Source organism: Odocoileus virginianus, chromosome 20, assembly GCF_023699985.2.
Source record: "Odocoileus virginianus isolate 20LAN1187 ecotype Illinois chromosome 20, Ovbor_1.2, whole genome shotgun sequence".
Classification (NCBI taxonomy): Eukaryota; Metazoa; Chordata; class Mammalia; order Artiodactyla; family Cervidae; genus Odocoileus; species Odocoileus virginianus.
This window is the reverse complement of record NC_069693.1, coordinates 50,386,756-50,407,541: the sequence shown is the minus strand read 5'-3', so window position 1 is coordinate 50,407,541 and position 20,786 is coordinate 50,386,756. Positions and strand designations below refer to the sequence as shown.

At 42.6% G+C, this 20,786-nt stretch overlaps 1 protein-coding gene across 10 annotated transcripts in view; it reads left to right on the top strand.

The window, feature by feature from the left end:
• The window catches only part of CDH13 (cadherin 13), a 980,082-nt gene that overhangs the window by 348,215 nt on the left and 611,081 nt on the right, over positions 1–20,786 (top strand). For 8 of the 10 annotated variants that reach the window (XR_011482283.1, XR_011482282.1, XM_070451475.1 and 5 more), the window contains exon 3: positions 12,201–12,409. Coding sequence is in view for 8 of the 10 variants with exons in the window: in XM_070451475.1 (XP_070307576.1) it covers positions 12,201–12,409 (209 nt within the window). In the remaining 2 variants the exon portion in view is untranslated. Of the gene's footprint in view, positions 1–8,945; positions 9,055–9,764; positions 9,841–12,200; positions 12,410–20,786 lie in introns of those variants that run through there. The other 2 variants (XM_020883418.2, XM_070451476.1) reach the window with 2 other exon arrangements.

The following is a 20,786-nucleotide window of genomic DNA, read 5'->3' as shown; positions in this document are numbered from 1 at the left end:
AGTGATCGGATCAGAAAATCAACATAATCCAAAGGTCCTTTCTTCGCAGTGTTTGCAGTAAGTTTCCAGCATCTTAGCATTTAAGTGTTTTCAGATTACATCCTTTTAAACATCTGTGATTCATTATCGTAAATATCACAGTTGTGTGGGACCAGATGCTTCAGCTTGCAGCACATATACATAAAGAAGAAGCATGAGCAATGAATCTCGGAACCTGAGACTTGCCGTGGGTAGGTGCAAAAAGAACACTTCCAGACACACCGGGGCCTTCTGTAATCACAGTGATGTACTTGAGATCCCCTACAAGAATCCTTCAATTGCAAAAGTTGCCACTTTTGATGGAAAGCTGTGGTTTACATTTGGCTCGTGCACTTCCCCTGATAATTCAGGTAGGGTGGAAAGCCTTCAGCTGTGCTAGCTTTCACTTCTTAAGGAAATGAATGTGGGCCATTGTTGTCAAGAAAAGGAATCACAGGAAAATGGGGTACCTTTAACAAGTGATGAGATACTCTTGGCAGGCCGCTTCCTGCATTCCCACGAGGCTAAAGCTAGAGACGATGCCATATGGCATCAGGGATGCAGTAAAAATCTCTTGGCAACTGGCGGATGAATAGGCATGACCTAGAGGGCTGATCATTTCCTTGCTTACATCAGAAACCCATATATGTATGCAATAATTAATTGTGCTTCATGTATTGTAAGCCAGATCACTTTATTTTAATTTCCTGATAAGGTCTTGTCAACTAGACAGAACCAATTTGTAATCACAGCTGGTGAGCATCTCACCCACTGCAATTAGGGAGGAGGTGAGTGAATTAATTGGTTACAACCACAGAGAGTCCACTAATATTTCTGACTGCCAACTTTTACCAGGGTTGGTGCAGAGCATAGCCAGAGAGATGGAGATGCAGCTGTAGGAAGCTCCCAAGTTAGGTTACCAAAGCCCAGGTCAGGAGAAAATGGGGAAGGGGAAAAAGTCAGTGTTTGGCACTGTGTTACAGTTTGATTGGCATCCCTTCTGGTTATTAAGTCACCAACCTGTTAATACCTCAGGCAGACCTTTTGGGAAGGGTACTCACTCTTGCCTCAGGCAACAAACACTTGAGCCCCAAACACTACTCTGCAGGTAGCATGCGGACATCTCTGCACGGAGACACTCTAGGTCTGCACAGGGCGTGCAGTGTGGGGTCCTGATGCCTCAGGACTTTGCATACACAGGAGGCCCATCCACACACTGGCTGCAGACCATCTATGAATCTTAACGAAAATCAAACCATTCTGAAGATCATGGATCAAACTTCCATGCTGTTTTCCCCTCCCCCAAGTTGTCTTATCTCCTGTAGTCTGGGGATTTGTGATGAATCTGTAGTAGAATAACAGAGCATTGGCCTGCAGAAAGTCCAAATCTCTAAAGTTTTTTGATAAAAGTTATAGACAGATCAATGGTAGCAAATTCCACACATATTTTCTTTCATCCTTTAAAGAAATCATGCTAATAAAAGCACTTGAATACTGTTAGATGTTTTGGGGCTGCATAAAGATCTGGCTGGGTCCCCTTCATGTATTTTCCTAAACCTTTTTCAGAGTTCAAGTATTCCCTGAGCTTTGATCTATAGGGTCTTCTGGTTTCTGCTCTATGGGTTTCCCTCCTGATGGATTTAATCATTGGCTTCAACATTCTACTCACCTCTATCATTGATACCTCTTTCACCTTTAGGCCGATCAACTTCCTGTTAATCCATGGGCTCCTAAACTACAGAATAGACTTCTAACATTTACTTTGAATTTCACCATCCTGGAATGATCCCACCTCTTCCCTCAAGACCTGAGACAGGACTCTAGAGCAGATATAAAGAGCAGAGCTCCAGCTTTGCTACTTAATGCTGTGTGGCCCACAGAAGTTTTCTTAATCTCTCTCAGTCTTAGTTTCCTCATCCATAAAACACTACCTTCATGGGACTGTTAGAGAACTGAAAGAAATGTTTATCAAGTATCTATCTGTAAATGGTAACTATTAGAGAAGGTAGACATCAACCATGACAAATCAGCATTATGGGTTTGTAGAGTGTCTTAAAGATCTAGGGAAATGCATTGGTGATTCCCAATGCACACTGATAGTGAATCAAAACTCTTTAACCCTTGATGCCACAGCCATTTATGTTCACTGAACTAGTGTGAACTAGAGGGGATGATGACATTCACGTGGCATTCTCAACTAGGTCATAAACCAAAGTCTGACATTTTATGAACTCTTGATACCCAGTCAGTTTGTCCATTTTTGTGCATCAAGTGGATTGTAAGGCTAACCCAGTGAAGATTGATTTGTTATATTTTAAGTGAAAAATTCCTCTCTTTAATTACTAGCTTTTGGAGAATTTTTCAAATACAGTAGTCAAAGGACGCAGAGCGGTGCAGTGAAAAGCCTGGAGTGTGGTGGAACTAGGTTTGAACTCAGTTTGAACTCTATCACTAACCTTTGCGCCATAGGTAACCCAAACTCTGCAAGTGGCCTGCATTTCCCCTCCTGTAAAACAGATGAAATATCACATGATTGGGGTGGGGAGCACCACTGATTGGATATCTATTATGTTCCCAGTACTCTGTTAAGGCTTGATGGTTAGTTTCTCCTCTCTTAGAACCTCCCTGCTTCCTCTTCCAGGTTGTTTGTTTGTTTGTTAATATTATTTATATATATTTATTTATTTTTGGCTGTGCTGGTTCTTGGTTGCTGCACGGGCTTTTCTCTAGTCGAGGCAAGCAGGGGTTACTTTCTAATTGCAGTGTGCAGTCTTCTCATTGCAGTGGCTTCTCTTATTGCAGAGCATGGACTCTTGGGCATGCAGGCTTCAGTAGCTGCAGCACATGGATGCAATAGTTGTGGCTCCTGGGCTCTAGAGCATAGCGGCAGGAGTTGTGGCACACAGGCTTGGTTGCTCCGCAGCATGTGGAATCTTCCCAGGTCAGGGATCAAACCCATTTCCTGCACTGGCAGGCAGATTCTCTACCACTGAGCCACCAGGGGGGTCCTTCTTCCAGATTTGAACACTTACAGATCAGTGTTTACTGAGGGCTATTTCAGATTATAGACTATGGACTCTTTATAGACTATCTTTTCTGTTCATGATAGAATTTTGAAATCTAGTTCAGGATTTTAAATCAGAAGCTGATTCAATACACATTCCCTGAAGACTCTTATTTTGTCTGTTTATTCATCTTAGACATTTTAATTTATTTCTAAGGTCAGGTTACCACTGCTACTCTCCCACCTGCCTTCATCTCCAAATCATCCCCTCATCCCTTCTAAAACCCAAGAGCTTCTTTGGGAACCCAGAAAGAGAATAGCTGATCATCCTGCTTCAGTTCTAAAGAAGAGAGTGAGTCAAAACTGAAAGACCTCTGGGTCTACGATGCTTAGTTAGTTCTGCTAACTTGATGGTAGCCATCATTATAATTAGATCTTCAGACTTTCATAGCCAATTAAAAAATTGGCTCACAAGATTTGCATACTTTCACTATTTAGTTTATGGATTAGGATAGTATTTACCTTTAAAAGTTATAATTCATCCCTTCAAATGCTCCTAATGTGTAGCTGTATTCTTTAATTTTGTTGGGACTTAAGGCCAAAACATTGTCTAGAAAAACACATCCAATTTATAATAAAATATAGAAAAAATATACAGAAATTAGCTTTCTAAGCAATTTTCAGAGAGTACAGCTCTTCAGTAAGATGAGATATACTTATTGATAACCCCTCACCTTGGGTGTTTCTGGTAATTATAAACTTGTTCATTGGCTGACTTTTTCTTACTGTAAGAAATAATGTATTATATGAAGAGATGATCTGCTTGCTTCTAAGATCTACCCTGTGGTGATATTTGGCCTTTTGACACAATGAAGAAATGGGACACCTGTCCTTCAAAAGGGCAGCCCTCCAAATGATACTGTGGTCCAACCTTCTGGACTCTGAATATCTGGAAGACAGATAATCCACCTTATTTGTCTTAATGTTGGCATTTATCCCTTTCTACCTACTGTCTTTCATACTATAAGTGGTCAAATGATGCTTTTAATGGGTTAATGGATGGATGTATAGTGATTTAGAATAATAGACTTTCCCAGCTGTAAGAGACAGCATCTGATGCTAGAATCTCTTCCAAAACATTCCTGCTCAATATTCATTTAAGTGCTACTTGAAAGTATCCAATGATCAGCAAATTATTTCACTCAGAAATAACCTGACCTTCCAAATGGTACCCTGAATTTCTTCAGACTTTTCTAGTATTTGGACAATAAAAAGATCATGCAAATATTAATATTTGCACTGCAGCGATGTATAGCTCCCACCTGTACAATTGTAGGATCCCAACCCACGTTCCTTCCTTGGCTTTTATTCTGCTTAGTTCTAGAAGACCCCAGAGCAATGTATGTGGTCCTCCTTCTTAAAGGTTCCTTCCTCCACATGTATGCCATCTCATGGAGTATAGGGGTGCTTGGGAAATCACAGGACTGCCAGAGCATCACACAATCAGGATCTGAATCTCAATATAGGCCTAGTCAAGACATTCTGCCTCATGTCTCCAGACAGCTCCAACAGCAAGACCAACTACAAGTTAGAGTGGAGCAAATCTCTTCTCTCATTAACTTACCCTATAGACACTCAGAAAGGGAGACATGTGTGCACATAATTACTAGGTAAATAAAAAACTAAGGACTAAGTAAGAACCATGGACTAGTAATATGAAAACAGAGGGAGTCAGTGATCTGAGACTTGGTGATTCACAAAGTTGCTGAATCAGTGATTTCTGTTTCACTGAGTGGGTGGCTTTCCATTGACTTACTCAACTCTTCAGGTGAATTTGGGCCATCCTCAGTTTTGTTTGAGGAATTTAAAATTGCTTTGCTGCCAAATGGCAGTTCTGTTATTTATTCATTCAACAAACGGATGTACTGTGTTAGTCACTGTGCCATATAAATTCCATTCTGAGATACAAATTCATAGTGATTATAACCACCACAGAATTGAAAATGCATTTTTTTCCCCCAGAAAACAACTTGCTGTGTTTTAAAAAAAAAATCAGTAGCAAGAGGAAAATGTAAGACCCTGGCAGAAAAGACTATCCAGAGCTAGCAGCTCAATTTTTAATGGTTGGCACAGGAAATCCCCTGAAAGCAGATGTGGGATCTGTAAACCCCTTAAGGGTTTACATGGCAAAAAATAGGTTTTTGCTGAATATCACTTGATGGAATCATTCATTATGATGTCTTTGGCTGACATGATAGAATAGAAACTCTATTATATCAAACTTGGGATTGACACATGAGATGTGTAAGACCAGTTTATGTGCATTCTGCACCTATCAAATCTACAAAGCCTCTGGAAGTGAAATCCACTGCTAGGATAATCAGTCATGGTTAGGAACATGCCCAGAACCTTACAGAAGCTCTGTGGATGTCAATGCTGACTCCAGGCCAAACATGGAACACAGGATATGGTTCCGTGCATTCAGGAATCAAGAGGGTAGACGGAATGAAGGCTGAAGGATGTATTATCAGTCAAGGATCTGTCCCAGTGTGGGTGGCACTGAACATATGTTAATGAAACCTTGATTGACTAGAAGCTTTGGGTAATGAGGGTGTTCTGAGAAACCAAAGGAATTGTTTTCTGTTTCTCTCACTTGCGAATCCATAGAGCCTCTGGACTAAAGTCCTTTGAGTTCTTTCAAAGGAATTTGGACCCCAGTGGGATACTGAAGATGCAAAAAGCAATTAAATGATGGGCTGTATCCTGGGGAGAGTCCATCTGATGTTTCTGAACTAAGTGCTATTTCAGTTGTTAGAAAGGCATGGCTTTCCTTGCCCTAGCAGATTCTGCAGATCAACCAATATGCAGGTCCTTCATGCAAAATGGAGCAATTGTGTTGTTTGACTAATTGAGCTATGAGTATGTGGATAGATGGTACAGTCTTAAGAGAGAGTAAGCAATGTTTAGTACATTAGGACCATTTACCCATGTCAGATGTGAGTACATGGATCACAGACTCACCCCAGAACACTTATAAGAATAGCACAAATTCCATATTTAGTCTGTACCTATCTACATGAGTAGGACTGCTCTATATTTCACAGATAAATTTAAATCTATCTACATTTTTATATTTTCCTGGGATCATAATACAGCTTAATTTGCTTCCTCACACATTTCTAGATGGTAAGAAATCTATGCCTTTTCTACCTCTGAGAACCAAGTTCAAAAGAAAGAAATAGAAAAACATAAAATCAGGGTCAGGAAGATTAAACCCCTTAATTCACGTACCACACTTCCCATTTCAGTTGCGGTTTTGTCTCCTAGCTAAAGTTTGTCTCTTCGTGACATTTGCATTAAGCCCAGAGGACATTTTGAGTGGAAACATGCTGAAAGCATAATTGAAACGCTGAGTGGTGCCATTCATCTAATTTGCATTTTTCCCCCAGGTGGGGAGTTTTCACTTCCCCCTTTCTTCTCCTGGGGTGTTCACAGATTATCACAAAGAATGATGTTGCACAATTGATTCCAATAAATCCCCATGTACAGTGTATTATATGTATAATTTTTTCCCCAGTAGCTATTTTAAATGCCATAGTGATAAACTGTGTAAGGAAGTTCTTTGTAGGTGCAGAATAGCACAGATAGCTCCTTTTTCCCCTCAGATAGAGGTTTTAAATATTTGTTCACAAGTTTAATTGTTTATTATAATTTTTCCTTTCAATTATCCTCATGGTGTTATTCTGAGCTTAGGAGGTTGTCTATATAGAAACATTTTTTACAAAACAGACATAAATTATTCCATTTCATCCATAATATGTTCTTTGAACTCTGCATCCTGAAGCATGCACTGGCTTGGTCTCTGAGAATCACTGACATCTTGATTGTGTTGACAAGGTTCATAATGTAAGACAATGATGCAGGGCTGGCGCTCTTTAATAGGAACTTTAAGGTGAGATTACAGTCAGTGGGGAAGTAGGGTCTGTTTCCTTCAGGAGGAAGAAGAAACAAAGAGTGTGGTGACCTGTTTTACTTTTGATTAATTATTAAATTGCAATTGTTGGTTTGGTCTAGATTGTGCCTTCTCTGAGGTTTATGTCTTTCTCAAGACCTCATTATTTATGTTATATATATTCTTATGCTATATATATTATATTATTTTATATAATATATTATTATTGTTAGGTAGTGAGAATAGGAAACAGGAGTCCAGAATGGCAGCCTGCGAAAATAGAACAAAGGAAGGTCCAAGGACTGGAGTGAGGACCTCAGGTAGAACAAACAGCACTCCTGGCTAGCCCAATTTACATAGGGCAGGCCCGGGGTGGGAAACAAAACATATAAAAAGAGGAGCCAATGGCCTGGGGGGGTCTCTCTCCCACGTGCGCACACATGTTCTCTCTCTCTTTCTCTCTCTCTCTCTTCTCTTCGCATCTTTGGGTTGGCATGCCCTACATCTCAAAGATGTATTTTCCTGTTATTTTCTAAATAAAACTGAGCTGTAACACAGAGCTGTTACACTGATCTGTCCAAGACCTGAGAGTTATAACACGGTCTGTCTGAGAGCTGTGACACGCCGAGGGCTTTAACGCCCGTCGCTTCAAATTTTTGTTGAGATGAGACAGAACCAAGGAGAATACACTCACCTGAGATTGTAATGTATATAATATATTATATATGTTATACATATTATATTATTATGTTATAAATCTTATTTCAAATATTAGAAGCCCTCCGAGATTATATCAGATAGTCATATTGGATTCATTTAGGATTTTCCATAAAATGTTACAGGGAAAGCATGAGCAAACTTTTCAGCCAACCCAGGATAATTATATCAGAGCCTTGCTAGATTACAAACCTGAGTTTGGTGGACCTAAGCATGAATTTGTTTAAATGATAGAGGAATTTAGCCCAAGCCAGCATTTCTGGAGCATGGAATACATATCATTAGAATATACAAGGACTAATATCTGTTTTTACTTGCCTCCTTAAATTTAATATTTTTAGAAAAATACATTTGGCACATTGATCATGTACTATAAAGATCATCTTTAAATAATTGTATAAATAAAAATGTGAGTCAATTAAAAGAAAAATATTAAGGGAATAACATCAGGTATGAAAGCATGGCTAGATCGTGAATCTGGAAGCTGAGTGATTGAAGGAAGGAACACATTTGCTTAGGCAGATGACCTAGACTAACTGGCTTTAACTTCATTCATACTCTCTATGTTTCAGTTTCCAGAGGGAAAAACTAGTATTCACCCCAGTTAGATAACGTGAGGATTCACTGCAATCACGAATGTAAAATTTTCAGCCGAGTGTCGTTCTTTTAGGAATAAAGAATATGTTAGACAACTTTGTGGGGTCTGCTGTGAGCAGACACTATAATTTCACTCCTTTGAAGTTATTTTCCCTTCATGATCTCTAAGTGAGATAGGTAGAGCTTTGCCAAGAAAAGTGGGAGTCTCCAAAGATTGGCAAGGTTGGATCAGAATCATCTGCCTCATTGCTTTAGCCTCAGCAGAAATATCTGTAGTAACCATCTCCATGGTAACCTCATGGGCCAGAGCACCGGTACCTGACTGGACAGAGGCAGAAGGACCCAGGAGGCAGTCAGAAAACCAGCTAGAAGAAGGAAGCTGTGTAGAAAAGGAAAGGGAACTCCATCAATGCTCAGAATTACAAGAAAATTGATGATAGTAATTCTTATTCATGGAGCATTGTAATAGAGCACTGCCACCGGCCACAACCCCTAGCACTCTCATGGCCGTTGCTGCCTGCCATAACCCCCAACCCCTTACCAGGAAACGGTTACCACAAGACCGTTAAACAGTCACTCAGCCATTGGTCGGTGTGGCAATGGGCTCCTCCCCCCAGCGAGCAACTGTCACTGAGTGACCGTTAGTAGTCCTGCTCAGTCATTGGTTGGAACCACAGTGGGCTCCTCCCCCTGAATAACTGTGCTGCCGTTAGTAGGACATTCAGCCAACAATCCTCAGAGTGGTGGTCCTCAGATAGAGAGTGAGGTAAGAGGCAGACCTGGCCTGGTGCAGTGGGTGAGTTGGGGACCCAGGGAACAAGCTGGGGACTGTGTCCTGTGAGGCTCCAGACTCCTCACCAAGGCCGCCCACTGGCCAGGTCCAGGCCTTGAGGTGGTGGTGACGCGCTCCCCCATCCCCGCCTCAGTGACCTAATGGCAGTGGCCATTTCCAGGACTGGCCCCCACTGGGCAGCCTGAGGAGCCTGAGGCCAGTTGGGTCCTGGGCACCTGGCTCCCTCAGCAATGGTGGCTTAGTAGGCCTGGGGACCTGGCCCTGAGGGAACCAGCAGTTGACATCTGCCTCTTCAGCCAGGCCTGGGTGCTGGCAGGAAGACCCAGACTGGGTGCTGGGCAAACACTCTGGGGCAGGGTAACCAGTGCCTGCAGGGACCCCCTCCTCTCAGCCAGGCCTGGACCTCTGAGGGTGAAAGTTGTGCTGAGGGGCCTGGCCCTCAGGTCAGAGAATAGAGAATACAGAATAGAATTATCAGAGAATAGCATTTGTTTGGTGGGAGTTTGGAGGAATGCTGTCACCTGACCCCGACCTGCTGGTTCTAGAACAAAGGATCTGACACCAAGAAGTTTGCAACAACTACCCACACCCCTTCCTCACCTTTCCTATAAAAGGGCTTTGCGGAGAGCTTTTGGGCAGTTTGGGGTTTTTAAGGCATGACCCACCTGTCTCCTTGCAGGGCCCTGCAGGAAACCTTTCTCTGTTCCACACTGATATTTTGGTACTGTTCGGCCTCACAATACCAAGGCCAATACCAAGGTATGGTATTGTCAGGCACACAAATTTGCATTTCAGTAATAGCACCAGGGTCGGTCTGAAGTGCTTTAAGTGTTATTATCTTGTTTAATGCTTATCATAAGAATTGTAGTACCTATGAGGGGAGGTACTGTTATTTGTTCTGTTACTGAGTCCAAGCTCACTCTACTCAGCACATGACAGGTCAGTAAGTCTACAGACAGGGTGTTCAGGCAAAGAATACGACTTTATTCAGAAAGCCTGCATACAGAAAATGACAGACTAATGTCTCAAAATAAAACCATCTTGTCTGGGTCTGGATGCCAGGTTCTTCTATAGAATGGGGGATTGGGGGGCTGAGAAAGCAAACTAAAAAGGCATATATTTTGCATATATCTCCTGGAATGGCAAGTCTGGGGAAGAGATGTGCTAATTTCTTCCTTCATATAGCCATCCACAGATCGACAAGTTACTGCACAAAAGCATTTTGGTTTAACATTCAGGCAGAGGGTCACGGTTCCCCATGGCAGGCCATTATGTATGGACTGTATCCTTTTAGTGAACGAAAGCAACAAGAAGCAAAGGTTAAAGTAAAAGAAATGGAGCCATAATTGGCTTTTCCCTGTAACAATTCCACTTTATAGATGAAGACATTGAGGTTCAAGGGGCAAGTCATTTGCCCACGATCTCAGGGCCGCCACAAATGAGCCAGGATTGGAAGGGGGCTTAGACACCTACTCTTAAAACTGCCCCTTCACAGGGGCATGGTGGGAATAACAGTTCCTGGCATGCTAGGTCCCCAACCCTGTCTCCATGCCAGGAATCACTGGGAAATGTGGAAACCTGGCATCTTGACAAGCAAGCCATTGTCCAAGGTCCTAGTGCTTGACCCTGGCTGCATTAGATTCATTGGGAAATCTTAAAGAGATGCCAGTGCCTGGACCCCAGTCCTGCTCTGTCAGAATGTCATTTGGGAGTTGGGGAAGGTATTGCTTTTTTTTTAATTCTCTAGACTATTCTCATAGCCTTGAAAAATGTACCCAGTCTAAAGCACTCATTCCTGGACTGGTAAAAGGTGTCTAAAATATACAAGACCCAATCATGCAACCCTAGTTACTTGATACCACAAGTTGGGAAGAGAGCGGGGATATATTGAGGGCCTACTATGTGCCTGGTCCTAAATGCAGGTCTGTCTCTCAGGATGTCCTCACCTGGTACCTCTGATGATCTGGAGGGGTTGGTGAGAGGCCTGAGGGGGTCAGGATGGGGCATCAGCTCTTTTCCCTCTTGTTAACCTGTTTCTGGGAAATGGATATGCTGACAACTTGAACTGTAGATCCAGACTGATCAGCCTGAGAACAGGTGTCTGCCTTTTCTGGATGTGTGGTCTTGAGCATGTTAGTCAGTCTCTCCAAGGCTCAGTCTTTCCTCCCACAGTATGGAAATGATGTGTGTAGATTGTGCATTCTCAGCGGGGCTCTATGTCACCAAAGGGATGACACGGGTTCTTGGGAGACAGACAAACAATTGTACTTTGTGTGTGTAGAGTACAGATATACATGCAGTAAATAAACAGATATACAATAGATCTATGACACTGACAATGCATGAGAGTGGTGACAATTAGGCAACAATATCTAAAAACACTTCTGGGTCGGGGGAGATAATAAAAATAAACTTGGGAGAAGCTGCTATAACTTAGAGTGGTTGTGAGACTAAAATGAGAGATGGAATGTTAAGTCCTTATGACAGAGCCTGGCACTCAGATGCCACTCAATAAATGCTAAGTCATAACTGTTCTTTGTCCAAAGTTCATTCAACACTCACATACAGATCCCAACCATACTTAGCAGCTATGCAAAGCTTTATAGGGATTCTGAGGGAAGAAAAGTTACCACCCCTGACTTCACCAAAGAGCTAAATGAAAGTTGAGCACAGGAGGCTAAATGCTGTCATGAATGGTTGTACATAAGGCCTGGGGAACTAAGGGGAGGCCGTGGCTGAGTCCTTCATTTCCTACCTGTCTCCACTGCTGGGCTCAACCTAGACGAGAGGTGACAAGGGGCCTTCCGTCTCAGTTCCTAGCCTTGTCTGCAATATCTTCTGCTCCCAGTATGGAAGCAGGGAAGAGGCTGTCTTTGTGCATTAAGAGGCTTAGCACCTACCTGGGGCAGGGGAGGTGATTAAGGAAGCCTTCACTGAGTGGAGTCTGTCACATAGTCAAAGCCACGAGGCCGTGAGAGGGTGCTGTGGGTGAGGGGCAGCACGCGTGGATCTGGGGTGCAGAGTGGTAAGTCATGCTTAATGGTCAAAGACAGCTGCAGCGCTACACTTCCCAGCCGACTCACACTCCGGTTTCTGTTCATTTGTTTTGTTTTTGCCAGTGACCTTCAGTGACTGCAGGGGGAATGACAAGCTGCACTATGAGGTCTCAAGCCCTTACTTCAAGGTGCACAGCGATGGCCGCTTAGTCGCCCTGAGGAACATATCTGCAGTGGGCAAGACTCTGTTCATCCACGCCCGGACTCCCCATGCAGAAGACATGGCAGAACTCGTAATTGTTGGAGGGAAAGACATCCAGGGCTCCTTGCAGGTAATGTAACCACTTAGGATAAGTTGGTCCAAGGAAGAACACTGAGATTTGTGTGTCTTATGTGGAAAATGGGTCTTTGGCTTATTATTGATCAAGAGTCTTTTTGTTGTTTGCAAATGATAGAAACCTAAATCAAAGCAAAAGACAGCATGGCTAGGGGAGCTGATTGGGTCATGTGACAGAGACCTCAGGGACAGCTTTGCCTGCTAGCATGGCTGTGCATCCATGCCCAAATGATGACTTTAGCTTTGGTCTTTCTCCATTTGTGGTTCCACTTTGCTTCCACTGACTTCGCTTATAGATAGTCACAGCCTTTCCTGCTTTCTGGTGTGGTCTCAGCAACCTCACATCATCTTCCCAGTCTGAAGTCATCTCAGAGAGTATCTCTTCCTATACTGCCACCCCAAGCTTGAAATCAAGTCTCACTGGCTCTCCTCAGAGCATGCTCCCATCCCTGATTCAGTTTCTATGACAGTTGGATCCTGATGCTCTAGTTGGCTAAGACTGAGGCACATGCCTGGCCCTGAAATCAGGATGAGTTCAGCCCCACCTAATATATATGGACTGGGAGTAAAAGAGTTAAGTTCTGAAACTAGGATGCTGTCATCTAAGAAAGGGAAATGGAGGTTGTGCAGGTGAGAACCACAGTTGCGCGCCAGAGTTGTATGTGATGCACCCGTGGCGTATGGTGCTGCTCCCTTCCCATGCACTGGTGTCCGTTCCCTTCTACATGCACCTGTATGAAGATCTCTGCCCCTGTGCACATGTGACTTTAGGAATGCCACAAACTGCTCTTCAGCCTTCCTGATTGTGTCATCCCAGGACATTTGGTAATATGAATTTGCTTACTTCTCCTTCACTAGGAGCTCAGAGACTCTGTGGCTTTCTCAATTACAGAAAGGGAAGACACACAGCAAGACCCTGGCAAAATAATTACAATAATAATGGTGTGTCCCCAGCTTGGTGCGACTGGACTGGCCTTTTCTCCTACCTGCTGCTGGCCTGCTCTTACCCACTTTATCAAAGCCTGTGATTCCCACTGCTTTTCTCCATCTGTCACACTCCCCATAACCCTGCTTCATCTGCTAATTTTGTTCAGTGGTGGAGTGAACACCAATCCCACCGTTGGGGAGCAGAGACAGTACAAATGGCATCGTGAGTACTGCTCTCCTGCCTATGCTGTCTGTGTGACCTTGAAAGTGTCACGTCTCCTCCTTATCTGCAGATGAGAGGGGTTAAACAGTCTGCAATGGTAAATAAGTGGCATGTGTGCTGCCCTACTCCACCACCATGTACGTTGCAGATATTGCTAATCACCCTGCTTGACCCGAGTATCTCTCCCAAGACACTGCTTCTGAAAGCTACTATCCATTGATCACTTAGAGATGTTTCTAGGGCCAGAGTATATTTGCTGTCCCTGGACTGGAAAAACTCCATAGTTCCTCTTTGTATCTGTGAATCTGTGAGTTAAGCGTAGGTAGAAAGCTAAACATGAATCCACAGAGTGCCACTGGTGTTCTCAAAAGAAAACAGGATCTTGGTGAACACATACCAGTGTGGAAACCCACTGGCACCACAAAAGAGAGTTTATCTCTCACTTAACCATGGTCATTTTCACAGCAGCTCACTAACTCGTGATATAAATGACTTCCACATGCCTAGCAACACACCTGCCAGGATGTGCAGTACAAAATGCTTCTTGGGAACAAGTAAATGGTACAGAGATTCACAGAAGGGGGTTTTGCATGTGGGATAGAATGAAGTTAGATGAACATTGTTATTGTGATTGACAGCTCATCTCTAAATCTAGAAAAGACAGTGTCATAGTATTTAGCTCCAAGCAGACGGGATTTGAGACATTTCCTAGGACAAAACTTTACCTTGCTGGGCTTGGGGTCCTGGGATTGTTACCAAGAGACTCAGCCATGAAGAGCTGGTCACTTGAGTCCCCAAAAGAGCCCCTTCTAGAAGCCCAGCCTCTTGGAGCCCTGGCCATCTCCTATTTGTCTCTGTCCACAAAGCTTGCTTGCTATTGTCTGCTTCTTGTAAAGTATGGGGGAGGCTGTTGTGCCATTCAGTTTGCCCAACTCCAGCAGAACAGGTATTTATCTCCCACCTCCAGTAATTTTATGAGATTTTAAAATGGGCCTTGTGAAGTTGCCCAGATGTGTCCATAATAGAAAGGTCCAAAAAAAAAAAAAAAAAAGAAAGAAAAACAAAAGAGAGGAGGCTAGGAAAATAAAATAGCTAGCCAGAGAATCCCTCTAAGGAAAGCACACCCCTTAATAGATACCCAGTTAGTATTTTTGAAGCCCTACTGTGTGTGGTGCAGCAGGCCAGCTAGAGAAGGAAAGCAATGAGTACAAGAGTAAGCCCAGCTCCTTTCTGGGGAGAGAAAGTGACCATGTATGTTGATTAAGTACCAATATGGAGGCGATGTGATGGCTGCTCTGTGCTTTTCCAGAAGGGGGAGGAGGGCTGGTGAGGATGCCAGTGCTTACTTGGTGCTCACTGCATGCTGGGTGCTGCCTTCATGGGCCCCAGATGCTGATCCTTCTAATTCCCCCACCACCTCTGAGGCCCATGCTACTGTCCTCATTTTACAGACTGGGGTAACTGAGGCACAAAGAGATGAGTGAGAACTTGTACTGCTTAGCAGGACTCTCATGAGTGTGTGCGTCTTAGAGTCTGCCCTAATGTGCTATTTCGAACACTCCCAACCTCCCTGTGAGGCTGCTAATGGCATCCCCTTCCCACAGATGTGAGAACCTGCCAATATGCCCTTGACTGCAGTTGGCGGAAACAAGATTGAGACTCTGGCCTCTCCACCCATTCATTCCCTCTGCCACTCTGCTTGCCAGCAAACTGCGCCACCTGGGTGGCTTCCCATGGATCCAAGGATGAGGGCATGAGTTAGAGCAGTATAGTGGCAATGGGGGAAAGACAACCAATGGAAGGTGTGGTTTGAAGGAACACAGAGCCAAGACCCAGCATCCCAATGAGTCCAGTTGTCTAGCTTAGGAGGACGGAGATGGATTGCACCAGTAGGAAAGGTGAATAGTCCAGCTTGGATGTGTTGAGTTGGCAGCTCCTGGGTACATTTGGATAGGGACAGGGCTGGATCTCCAGGTAACACCTGGGGGGAAAATAGCATAGTAGTAGGGCTTTGACTTTGGTATCAGACTTAAGTGAGTTCAAATTTCTGCTCCATCACTTAATGTTCACATGACTTTGGGCAAGCCACTCACTTCCCTGAACCTCCACATTCTCATCTGTGAAGCAGGGATAAATAAGAATAGTCTCAATCACAGGAGCACTCCATTAGGAACAGCACCAGATAGCAGGTGACATGTCCCATCAGTGGCATTATTTTAGAACCTCATGAGAAAGGATAAGGAATTGTGGGCAAAACATCCTTGCTGAGGCCATGACACAGAAACCAGAGATTAGGGGCAGAAGGAGAAAGTGAGGCCAAAGAGAGAAACAAGGGCACTGGGGCACCCAGCCCAACCGAGACAGGAGAGACGTCACAGTGGCTGGCTTCACATCATTGCATCAGGGAAGGACGGATTCTCTAAGACAAATGCAACCCCACTGAAGCCCAGTTCAGCTGCAGTAACTGAGCCCAACAATTCCTTAATAAAAGAATGTAAGAATGTGATTCTCTCATCCTACCTGCTTCCTGTGATCCTGTTTCACAGGAAAGCCTATAGCCCAAATCTGTGAAGTCTGATTGTTAATTATGGTTTAGGTATAGATGCTCTAGCTATTGCTGCATTGTTAATGGATTGCCCAGAAGCTGGTGCCTGCCTGACCTGTGTAAGATCATCTTAGATCTGTGTGGGTGGAGGAACAGTTTCATTTTGACAGCCACTGGGGGCAGTTAAGGAGGGGGCCGAGATAACCATATGTGCACAAAGGTGTTTCCTAGCCCATGGAATGTGTCCATGAACTTGATTCACAAGAGTATGTCTGGATGGAACTGTAGCTTGTCCACACCAAATCCATTGTTGCTTGCTGCCTAGGAGTGGAGAACATGAAGACAGCAGAGTGTTTGCTTCCATTTACTTATTAATTAGTTTGTTATTTTTACCTTGAACATAGAGCTCCAAGGGTTTACATGGAAAAACTGTGTGTTTCATTCCTTTTGTATCTTGGATGGAGTTGTCGTTATGGGCTGTGTAAATGGGACTCATCAACCTCATTTACATGTTTCAAGTCTGGGAGGAAAATGCCACTTATTTATTTATGTATTTCTAATTTAAGAATTTGTAGCTTCCACAACTGTAGATTATGGCACTGAATTCTGACATCAATTAAAAACTCAATAAAGTCAGGCTGGGGAACTTCACAGAGCTTGTAGGAATTTATTTTGAATTAAGTTTGGGAGCTAAAGAGACTGTACCTACCAACTTCATCTTAAAAAGTGGGTTTCATGCTCTAAGCATCTGTAGAATTTAGATTCCTGTGACCCAGACAGCTGGATCTCATGAGCAAAGCAGGAAACATGCTTGTAACGGATGGTAGAGTTGTGGGGGCCACAGACTACAGGCTTGAATCAGGCTTCCCTGCCCCCAGCCTGGGGTATCAATGCAAATCTAATTAGATTACTCTTCGGCTTAATGGTCTCCCATCAGGGTATCTGGCCGATACGATGAATTCTGAAGTCTTTATATATGTATGAAAAATGTCCTTTACAGTCTATCCTGATCTCTACAGCCTTCCTGCAGGTCAGATTCCTTTTCATTTTTAAGTGGCTTGACCTGCTGAAATGTTACTTCCTCTAAGAGCACTCCCTGGTACCAAAGGAAGGTCTCCTCTGCTAGTCTCATTTCTAGCACCTGTTCTCTTCCTTCCTGGCCTTCTTCTCCATTGCTAACTAAACCTTTGCTTCCTTGTTTAAGTATTTCAAGTCTGGCCCTCTGAGAAGACTGCAAGCTCGCTGAAGGCAGGAGTGTAGTCTGTTTCCTTTCTACCTCCCTGCCCAACCCTCACTTCCTTCTTTCCTTCTTCCTTCCTGGAGTGTCCACTGATCTATCCTCAGCATCCGGCACAGTGTGGGCAGTAGTTGGCATTCAGTAAATATCTTCTGAATAAACACGTGAGTAGATTGAGTCCCTCCCTTCATACCATTCCCTTTGTTGAAATCTGCCCTCACCTCCCAATACCAAACCACGGGTGGCTTCTTGAGCTGGCCGAGCTCTTCCTCCACTCCTCTATCTTTATTATGGCCTGCTAGCCATGGCCCCAGCTGCTCCATGGCCAGTGCCAGTCGGCAGGGCTAACTCTTCTGAAGCTTCTGAACCTGCCAAGATTTCCCTTCTTCAGGGACACCTCTCTGTCTCCCCGGCTAGTATAGTGACTTTTCCTCCATGCTCTTCAGAGAGCCCTGCCTGCCTCTCCCCCATCATAGCATTAAACTCTAACTGTCTCATTTATCTGTGTTTGTTTTCACATCACTCCCGAGCTCCTGAACTCAGGGCCCTGACTTCCATGCAGGGAGGCTGGGAACACTGCCCTGGAGCTGGAAGCCTTGTCATGGTTCCCAGTTCCAGGCTTGCATCTCTGCTCCAGGTCCCTCAGCTGTAGAATGGGCTTATAATAGTATCAACTTCATAGAACCGTTGTGAGGATTAAATGAATAAGTATATGCAAAGTATTTAGAGCAGTGCCAGGCACAAAGTGCATGCCATGAAAAAACCTGTTATTCCTCCTCGTCATATCATCAGAGTCAGACTGTAATGCATGCACAATGAATGAGCCAAGCAAAGTCAGAAAACCCATTCCTTCCCCTGTTCCAAAATGACCAAATGCTATCACTTCTACAACCTAGAGAATTCAAGATGATAAATGAACTTAAATTTTCACCACTCCCACTCCTCAGCTGCCCACTTTATGTCAAACACTGACTAAACTTTCAAGAGACGATTCTTTATTCCTGTGGGCTTACTTAACAAACATCAAAAGGCTTGGCAGTATGTTGAAGTTAATTAAACAATTTAGACTTCTTAACTGGAAGTCAATGCTTGGTATCTTCAGTAAAGGAAAACTGGTCTCTTAAGTTGCTTAAATTAAATGAAAATAAAAACTATTTCCCCCTTTTTGTGGTCATTTTAAAAATCCCTGTTAAAAAAAAGATAAACAGAAAGTTATGACAGAAATTGAAAAGGCAAAATTCAAGGCTTATTTACCATGTTTAATCATTACCACCATAAACATGCAATTTATAAGACACAAGTTTGGCTCCTAATCCAGTTCCAAGAATTATGATGGAAATAGTTCCAAAAAAATGTAAAATTAAAGGAGCAATTAGAGGAAGGAACAACTTGCGAGAAAGAGTTGTTTTTATTTTTAGTGTTTAAAATGACAAATTATGTCATCAACTGATCACAAGCCAGTATTAATATTGCTGTTAATTATGTACCTTGACCTCTGGGGGTTCACACCTTTTATACCCACTGCTTTGCAGAGTCTTAGGGCTCCTTTGAGAAGTACCTCTTAGAATGGTGGTCCAGAGGCTCAGAAGCAGCGGCTGAGAGCCTGTCTGTTCTGCCCGTGCGTGTGCTCTGCGACACTTAGCTGAATCACTGTGGATGACATTAACGGGGACCTGAGATGACTTCAGATTGGGATTTAATCACACTCATGTTGCTTACCAGACATATGGCACTGAAAAGTCACCTAGCTCCTTTGGGTTTTGGTTTTCTCATCCATACAGTGATACCCTGGCCTAGTAGAAGCTCAGTGGGGCTTCTACGTGAAAGTATAAAAATACATACTGTACCTAACCCAGTGCTAGCAGAGGATTCTCAGTCACAAAGTGTTTATTCTTAACTGAAGAATCCAGTAAGTTGCTGTCATTGATTCATATTTTTTTTCCATTTTCCTAATCTCACACTTTCTAAACAAATATATTTTGCACTTTTGTTACTGAGATAAACTCTAGTTTTTATTGTCCCTGGCCAACCATTTGAATCTTCTCTATTTTGGCTTTGATATCATGTAACCTCTAAAGTACCTGTCACACTGCATCCATGCAACTTGACTTCATTAGTTTAAAGCATCTCTGAGAATGGGAGTGATTAACTTATAGTAAAAGTAATAGTCTTGTCTCCAGATGTTATCACACTGACATATCACACTGACTGGGAAGGACTTGGAGTCTGTTGAGTTGGACAATGGTATCGATCTTGCTCCCATGAAGTATGTTTTACAGCCACCATGGTGAAGAACCAATCTGTGCATTTACTGTGGCCATAAAGAAATGAGGAGTTAGAGCTGTAGATACTTAATATACTCTGATTTAACAAGTGTGATAACTTCAAAAACCTGCAAAGTACCACTGTTCAAGGCAAACACCTCCCCAGCTACTATTAAGGAAAATTAGTATCCATTTAACTGTCACCCAAATTGGGGAAAATATATAGCTTTAAAATTATGGTACAGATCCAAGAATTGGGCCTAGAATAGGGTATTAGGCTGTTACATTTTGACACACGACTAAATTGTTATGTTTATGATTCTTAGCTCCAGGATACTATTCAAATATAGATAAAAGACATCCTTCGATTCATTAATTTAAGTAGATAACAGATTGCTTTGTGGATCAGAATCTAAGAAAACTATATTCTGAAGATTAATTTTAATTGAAATGCTTGGGGAAAAGTAACTGATCCCATAGAAAGTCTAGATAACGAGAAGTAGCTTCATTGGCTTGTGACGACTCAAGATTTTATGTTGCACAGCAGTGTGGTCCAATAGAATACACACACATACACACACCAAATATATATATTAGGTTAAATTTCATAAATGTAGATATAGTCTCTATATAGATATATCTCTATGTATCTATATCTGTATACAGATACTCTCCATTGCTACAGTATATCTTTATTTCTCTTTCTACATATATATACACACACATGTAAATATACCTCTATATCTCTACATATATAACATATATACATATATATATATACATACATATATATGTATACATAGAGACAGATAGATACTCTCCATACCTATATAGATATACCTTTGAAGTGTGTGTACATATGTATTATATATATATAAATTTATTGTAACCTATATAAAACCCATTACATATTATAATTTATCTAAGGTATTTCAATAAGTAATGGCTTGAATATTATTAATAATTTTTTACATTCTTTTTACACTGAATCTTTGAAATGCAATATGTATTTTACAATTGTAGCACATCTCGATGTAGATTAGCTGGGTTTTAAGTGCTATCAGTGAGACAGGGCTGCCATGGAATTCTGCTGAAATATTTATATATTTTGAAGGAGAAATGGAAGGGGACACTCCCTGGGGGCCTACCACATGTCAGGATGTTCTTAGATGTTCT